Consider the following 8,440-nt stretch of genomic DNA (forward strand, 5'->3'; position numbering starts at 1 on the left):
ATTATGAGAAAAAAATGTTTCATTTTCGCATCATGCCCAGCCAATGGAGCGTGTCCGCCTCAGAGAGTATCTTAGTATCTTACCACACAGTCTCAGTTCCACTTCCTGCTCCACGACAAACGTCAGGGGCACAGAATCCCCCGTAAACCTGCCGTAAACAGTGAGTGACATTGTGTCTGACCATGTGTCCTGTCTCTCCCTCCCTCTCTCTCCCTCCCTCCCTCCCTCCCTCCCTCCCTCCCTCTCTCTCTCTCCCTCCCTCCCTCCCTCCCTCCCTCCCTCCCTCCCTCCCTCTCTCTCTCTCCCTCCCTCCCTCTCTCTCTCTCTCTCTCTCTCTCTCTCTCCCTCCCTCCCTCTCTCTCTCTCTCTCTCTCTCCCTCCCTCTCTCTCTCTCTCTCTCCCTCCCTCTCTCTCCCTCTCTCTCCCTCCCTCTCTCTCTCTCCCTCCCTCCCTCCCTCTCTCTCCCTCCCTCCCTCCCTCTCTCTCCCTCCCTCTCTCTCTCTCTCCTCTGTGTTCTCTCTGCAGCGGTGGAGACCCAGAGCACCAGCTCGGAGGAGATGGTCCCCAGTTCGCCGTCTCCGCCCCCCCCACCGCGCGTGTACAAGCCCTGCTTCGTGTGCCAGGACAAGTCCTCCGGGTACCACTACGGTGTCAGCTCCTGCGAAGGCTGCAAGGTGAGGGCTCGGAGGGGGAGGGGGGGCGGAGGGAGACGCGGGGGGGGCGGGGCTCCGTGTCATCGAAAGCGCCGGAGGGTCGTACGATTCCCTCCGTAGAACGTTCGACGTGGTCCGGGTAACAAAAACGTTGCGGGTTCGGAAAGCTTCGGATATACAACCCCCCCCCCCCCCCCGTCGTCGTTGTAAATGAGAATTTCTCAATGGGCCTGGATAAACATAGGTTTTAGATAAACAAATGAAACAGAGATGTCCTAGTTAGAGAGCCTAGCAGGCAGTATGGAGTTCCCTAGTTCCCTAGTTAGTGAAGTGGCCTAGGTCCATGGGATAGCATGGATAACACCATGCTGGATAGCAGAGGAGAACGACAGTGCTGAGAATGAGAGTGAGATGCATCTAGTGCCCGATGGTCGAATCACAGCGGCACAAAGGGCCCAACGGCCAAACGATAACAGCACCAAAAGCACAGAGGGGAACAGCAGCACGTCTCAATTCTGAATCCCGGACGCGAGGACAAAGCACACGGAGATAACGGCTTCCAGAAGATAAGAGAACGATACGTGACTCGGCTCCCCCCAACCTCACTGTCCCTTCCCTTAACGTTTTCTTTCTTCCTTCCTTCCCTCTCTCTCTCTCCCTCTCCCTCTCTCTCTCTCTCTCCCTCTCTCTCTCTCTGTTCTCTTCGTCCTCCTGCCTCCAGGGGTTTTTCCGGCGTAGTATCCAGAAGAACATGGTGTACACCTGTCACCGGGACAAGAACTGCCAGATCAACAAGGTGACCCGGAACCGCTGCCAGTACTGCCGGCTGCAGAAGTGCTTCGAGGTGGGAATGTCCAAAGAAGGTGAGAGTCAGGGGGGAGGGTCTGGAACGGTTGAGTTTATTTTCGATTTCCAAGGGGCGTTCGCAGGCCAAAACGCAATTGGATAGACCTATAACCAATCAGAGCACTTTGTTTTTCATTGTATCAAATGGAAAACCCGCCCCATATCAGATAAACGGTTGTGATTGGCCCGGCGAATATCTGCTGGGTGGAGCTCAGTCTGAATGGGAGTGTGACCAGACTGACCTGCAGAGAGAAACAGAATGTGAGCCGGTCAGACGTGGCGCATGATACACAGATGTAGCGCACACACAGGTCCACCTGCATGGAGACACACGGACGGACAGGGACACGAACACACACACACACACACACATATACACACACATACATGGATGTACGCACACACACACACACACACACACACACACACACACACACACACACATGGATGTACGCACACACACACACACACACACACACATGGATGTACACACACACACACACACACACACACGCACAAACACAAAAACACACAGCACACAGTAATGAGGATTTAGTATTACTCACCGGAGGGGACATGGATTCAAAAACACATGGGTACAGAGATACAATCTAACTGGCACAGGCCACTGCCAAACAGGGTTCATTTTGGGCACAGAGAGAGAAAGAGAGAGAGAGATAGATAGAGAGAGAGATAGGGGGGAGAGAGGGAGAGAGAGAGAGAGACAGAGAGGGAGACAGCAAGCTGGCAGAGTGGGCAGGGTGGGGTGGTGATCTAGAGAGCGCGGGCGTTGTACCACTCATATGACTAATCACGTTGTGAAATGAGTCTGTCTTCCTGTTTCACGCTTCATCTATCTTTCTCTGAAAGCACATTCTGAACATACACGCGCACACAAACACACACACACACACACACACACACACACACTCAACCCTTCAGCTCCCGGGCCACGACACACTGTGTTTCATTCATCGTATCCCTACTGGCAGAGTAAGGCAGAGAGAGGAATATGAGTTGGCACCAGCAGTAACGTCTGTTGTGACAAACCTGGTGAAAGCGATAGTGATCTGTGGACTGTGGTCTCCAGGCTCGCTATGAAACGACTGTGTGGGCGTGAGTGATTGAGCTAAGGTGAGACCATCCGCATGTGTGTGAGTGGGTGAGCTAACGTGAGATGATCTGTGTGTGTGTGTGTGTGTGTGTGTGTGTGTGTGTGTGTGTGTGTGTGTGTGTGTGCATGTGTGAGTGGCAGCGGCTGCCTTGCCCGGCGTAAGGCCCACGGGACACGTATGAGGGTGTAATGTTTGTGTCGGATGTGTGTGTTAAGACCGGGATCACATTGTCTCTGCTATAACTGGACATCCTGGGAGGAAGGAAGGGGAGGGAGAGAGGGAGAGAGGGAGGGGAGAGAGGGGGGAGAGAGGAGAAGGGAGGGAGGAGGAGGAGGAGGAGGAGGAGGAGGGAGGGAGGAAGAGGAAGAGGGAGGGAGGGGAGAGAGGGAGGGGGAGGGGGGAGAGAGGAGAAGGGAGGAGGAGGAGGAGGAGGGAGGGAGGGAGTAGGGAGGGAGGGAGAGGGCGGGGGAGGGAGGGGGGAGAGAGGAGAAGGGAGGAGGAGGAGGGAGGGAGTAGGGAGGGAGGGAGAGGGCGGGGGAGGGAGGGGGGAGAGTGGAGAAGGGAGGGAGGAGGAGGAGGGAGGGAGGAGGAGGGAGGGAGCAGGGAGGAGTGAAGGAGGGAGCGCTGGGTTGTGTGCTGGCCAGCTGAATGAAGGGGTGGACATGGGAAGGGATGGAAGACCACTGAGCACCGACAGATTGTGTCGTCCCTTTTAAAGGAAATGGTTAGATAATATTAGATTATAGAATAGAATAGAATATCCGGAATACATGCAGTCCAGGAGGATCAACAGAGCGAGCGAAGAGCAGCCCATCGGAAGTACGCGCCTATTTTCACGTCATAATCGATGTTCATGATGTGCAAGAGTTTTTTTTCTCGTAGATCAACTTTTGTTTTTTTGTGATTCTCTCCCCCCCTTCCCCTTGCCACCGTCAGCGGTGCGTAACGACAGGAACAAGAAGAAGAAGGATGTGAAGGAGGAGGTGGTCCTGCCTGAGAGCTACGAGCTCAGCGGAGAACTGGAGGAGCTGGTCAACAAGGTCAGCAAAGCCCACCAGGAGACCTTCCCCTCGCTGGGTCAGCTGGGCAAATACACCACCGTGAGTAGCGCGCGCACACACACACGCACACACACACGCACACACGCACGCACGCACGCACGCACGCACGCACGCACACGCGCACACACAAATAAAATCCTGGTACTTGTCAATCAATTAAATTCAAATTTGGGAGCTTGTCTTGTCTGTATTTTGTCATGTTTTGTTTTGTGGTCTGATGTTTATTTATTGTTATTTCATTTAGCCTTTTAATTGGGATTCTGTGGCGTCATGTGATGTCATGTTTTTTTGTTAAGTGTTTAATTACAAAATATGTATATGTGTGATGAATTAGGACCCCAGGAAGAATAGCTACGGCTCACCGTGCTAATGGGGATCCAAATAAACCTTGAAACCTTGAAACACACAAGGGGGTGGCACGTACAGTACTTACTTACAGCTTAGGAGGTAGAGCGGCCGGCCGGGGATTGGAAGGTCCCCGGTTCGATCCCAGCACCCGGCAATGTGCCGAAGTGTCCTTGAGAAAGACACTGAGCACGGTGGCGCCGTACTTACAGTAGCACAGTCCCGGGGCTTTCTGTGCGGAGTTTGCATGTTCTCCCCGCGTTCATTACATTACATTACAGTTATTTAGCAGACGCTTTTATCCAAAGCGACTTAATAATTGCATTTAACGTAGTACTACTATTTGCCAGAACTCGCAAGTGCATCTCCTCTCTAAAACAAGCAACTAAGAGCATAATCTAATGCTGAAGGCAAACTGAAAGGATAGTAATCTAAAATACAGTAGGTGCTTAAGAGGGTGGATCGTGGGTGTCGTTGTTCACTAGGGTTTCCTCCCAAAAGAACCCAATACGAAAAACATGCAGAAGAACAGATGTTCTTCAGTCCGGTCCCTGACCAGGACCTGGACTGAGCACCTGGTCCTGGGTCCCCGGGCGTGGCCTACACACGCTGCCTACTGCTCCTGGCTGCCCCTGAGAAATATTCCATCGGTGGACGATCCTAAATGTTTGTGTGTGTGTGGGTGTGTTTCGGTGTCACCGCCTCCCTACACTGTGTACTGTGTTTTCACTGTATGACAAATAAAGACTTCTTCTTTGTGTCAACATTTTAGCTAGTTTGGAAAAAATAGTTACATCTGACCATTTAATATGTAGTCTATGAATTAAAAATGACATTTGTTCTCTTAGTTTAACATCCGAAAAAGACAATGTCTTGCCAATGGGCCTGTTCTGATGGGCCTGTCACGCTTTGGTACTAGACTAGTTTACTCAAATGAAATAAAGTCTGGAAACCAGGATCAACAATGCACGACCCCACGGCCTAGAACAAATACTGATATTGCGATATAGGCCTAGGACAACTAGGACAACTAGGACAACTACGATAATTGGCACAGCCCTATTAATAGGTGTGAGGTGTGCGATTGGCTTAGAGAGTACTTTATTGATCCCCGAGGGGATGTTCCCGTGAACTAAGCCGGAAAATGTGCGCAGAACAGTTGCCAGCCCAGACTATAGTGGTACTCAAAAAGGTTGGCAGGTCTGCTCTGACTAATCTTGCACCCACACTTTCAACTATGACTAGTTGCCCTAACCCACACACACACACACGCACACACACACACACACACACACACACACATTCAAACCACACACTTTGTGTGACCTTATTTTCCAGATAATACTACCAACCACATACAGTAATACAACTCTTACTAAACACTTTCTCATCACAGTGATGGCTCAACCGCTCAACCCATTTTTTGATTCTTCCTGTTTTTCACAGACGTAGTGGGGAAAGCCATAAACCATTTATCAGTCAATATCGCAATGGAAATGTACTGTCTAGAGAAATCCAACCATACATACACACACACGCACACACACACACACACACTGACAATCACACACACACAATGACAATCTCATACACACACAAACTCACACACACACACACACACACACACACACACACACACACACATACACACATACACACGCACACACACACACACACACAGACACACACAGCAACAGTACTCCTGTGCCATGTTGACATTCTCTAACGTGTGTGTGTGTTCCTGTGTTTCTCCGGTGCTCCAGAACTCCAGTTCGGACCACCGCGTACAGCTTGACCTGGGCCTGTGGGACAAGTTCAGCGAGCTGTCAACCAAGTGTATCATCAAGATAGTGGAGTTCGCCAAACGCTTGCCCGGTTTCACCACGCTTACCATCGCCGACCAGATCACCCTGCTCAAATCAGCCTGCCTGGACATCCTGGTATGCACCTGCAAATCTTTACACCGCTGGCACCAGCAGACTCAAGTCAGATCAGTGATTCCGACAAGGAAGGGAGTAGTAGGAAATTTAGCATTTTAGAGAATCAGAACAAGGCCGAGTCATTCCTTCATTCCCCTAATCTGTTATGAAACACTCTACTTCTGGAATAATCAGAAAAACCTGTACACTTATAGATGAGGAGATACTGACACCTAGTGGACGAAGGTGGCATTGAGGTGGTAATTTATCTGTGCTGGTATTAAGAAAATAGAGGCGACCTCTCTTATTCCTTTTCATCTCTCTCTTTCTCTCTCTCTCTCTCTCTCTCTCTCTCACTCACTCTCTATCTCTATCTCTCTCCTCTCTCTCTCTCTTACACACACACACAGATGCTGAGAATCTGCACACGCTACACACCAGAGCAGGACACAATGACCTTCTCAGACGGGCTGACCCTCAACCGGACACAGATGCACAACGCCGGATTCGGCCCGCTTACCGACCTGGTGTTCGCCTTCGCAGGGCAGCTGCTGCCCCTGGAGATGGATGACACCGAGACTGGCCTCCTCAGCGCCATCTGTCTCATCTGCGGAGGTACTGCACCCTCCGAGGCATACTTCAGATTACTGCCTTACCTGTCTTTACAGATATCAATACAAAGATATCAATACGAAGATATCAATACGAAGATATCAATACGAAGATATCAATACGAAGATATCAACTGTACAGATGTGAATACAAAGAAAGAGTGAAGGACTGACGAGATGCAAGGAAATGGAATCCCCATTCTATGAAAATATTAACTGTAATTGAATAATACTATTAAACTAAAATGAGGGAAACACACACCTATATCAGAGAGATGCCAGCTGGCAGAATCAAAACATGAAATAAAAGAAGTCAACGCATACTCTACCTCCTGTACAAAATATATAAGTAAGCTGCCGGCTTGATGTTGAACTGTCCCTTTAAGCTGTACATTCTGACTGCGTTCGGACCGCGTTCTGACCGCGTCCTGACTGTGTTCCGGCCCTGTTCTGACCGTGTTCTGACCGTGTCCCTCCCTGTCCCAGACCGCATGGACCTGGAGGAGCCTCAGAAGGTGGACAAGCTGCAGGAGCCTCTGCTGGAGGCGCTGAAGATCTACGCCCGGCGCCGCCGCCCCAACAAGCCCCACATGTTCCCCCGCATGCTGATGAAGGTCACCGACCTGCGGGGCATCAGCACCAAGGGTCAGTTAACGGACCTGGACGCCACCGCGCGGCGCACGTACACACATACACACACATACACACACACGGGCCTGCCCGTGCGCCACCATTCCCCTAGATCGCCCTAGATCATATGCAGACATCTACACACCCCCTAATCATGCTCGTACGCGCACGCACACACACACACACACACACACACACACACACACCTCAGAGGCTAAACACCACCATTCCCCATTCACACACACACACATATAAAGAGCATTCCGACACAAACTTTCTATTAATTAACTGTTTATGACTGTTTACTGTTGTGGATGGATTTCACTGCAAAGTAAAGTGTAAAGAGTATGCAACTCTGATGACATGCTCGCATCTGTGTGTGTGTGTGTGTGTGTGTGTGTGTACAGGGGCCGAGAGAGCCATCACCCTGAAGATGGAGATCCCGGGGCCCATGCCCCCCCTGATCAGGGAGATGCTGGAGAACCCCGAGGCCTTCGAGGACCAGACGGAGAGCAACGCCAGCACGCCGCCGCCGCCTCCCCCGCCACCGCCGCAGGCCCCGCCCCCCGCCCTCAAGACGGAGGCCGAGGACGAGGACGGCAGCTGGGCCACGGAGAACGGCAGCGAGCCCTCCCCGGAGGAGGAGGAGGATGACGACGAGGACGACCTGGGGGAGGAAGAGCGAGAGCGTGGCTCGGAGAGCGAGGGGGAGAGCTGGGGGGGCGGGGCCGGCGACGAGGGGGGGAGGAAGAGCCACGTAGGGAGGGCACAGTGAGGAGATAGCGGTAGATATGCAGAGAACACACACACACACACACACACACACACAAGCATATGCATGATTACATGCGCACACACACACACACACACACACACACACACACACACACACACACACACACACACACACACCATCCCTTTCCAATGCTGGCCCTCCCTCCCTCCCTAACCCCTCCCTTCTATCTCCTTACTGCATATCAGTGTCTCCTCCACTAGGGGGAGCCAGCAGAGCCTTACCTGTACAGACACTTCTAGCTCAGGCCGTGCGGGTCCATGACTAGTGACAGGCAGAGAGACTAAAAGGAGAGAGGTGACATTCAACTGTATGAACTCCACAGAGAGAGAGATGGAGAGAGAGAGAGAAAGAGAGAGAGAGAGAGAGAAAAGCGCGACAAAAAGAACTGATTTTCTTTGACGGAAAAAAAAAGTTTTTTTTTTTACTATCTTTGTTTGTATCTTAATAGAGGAAACAGCCAAAAC

The 8,440-nt window shown here is 51.5% G+C and overlaps 1 protein-coding gene across 1 annotated transcript in view; it reads left to right on the forward strand.

Moving 5' to 3' along the window:
• Positions 1–7,955, forward strand: part of rarga (retinoic acid receptor gamma a) — a gene marked incomplete at both ends in the record, with an annotated part of 40,782 nt that extends 32,827 nt beyond the window's left edge. Inside the window, 7 exons of the mRNA XM_084461979.1 lie at positions 526–674; positions 1,375–1,516; positions 3,551–3,714; positions 5,784–5,960; positions 6,350–6,554; positions 7,037–7,195; positions 7,588–7,955. Coding sequence (XP_084318105.1) covers positions 526–674; positions 1,375–1,516; positions 3,551–3,714; positions 5,784–5,960; positions 6,350–6,554; positions 7,037–7,195; positions 7,588–7,955 — 1,364 coding nt within the window. The remainder of the gene's footprint in view (positions 1–525; positions 675–1,374; positions 1,517–3,550; positions 3,715–5,783; positions 5,961–6,349; positions 6,555–7,036; positions 7,196–7,587) is intronic.
• Between the last annotated feature and the right edge of the window lie 485 nt (positions 7,956–8,440).

The sequence above is a fragment of the Borostomias antarcticus genome (assembly GCF_949987555.1).
Source record: "Borostomias antarcticus genome assembly, chromosome: 3".
Taxonomy (NCBI): domain Eukaryota; kingdom Metazoa; phylum Chordata; class Actinopteri; order Stomiiformes; family Stomiidae; genus Borostomias; species Borostomias antarcticus.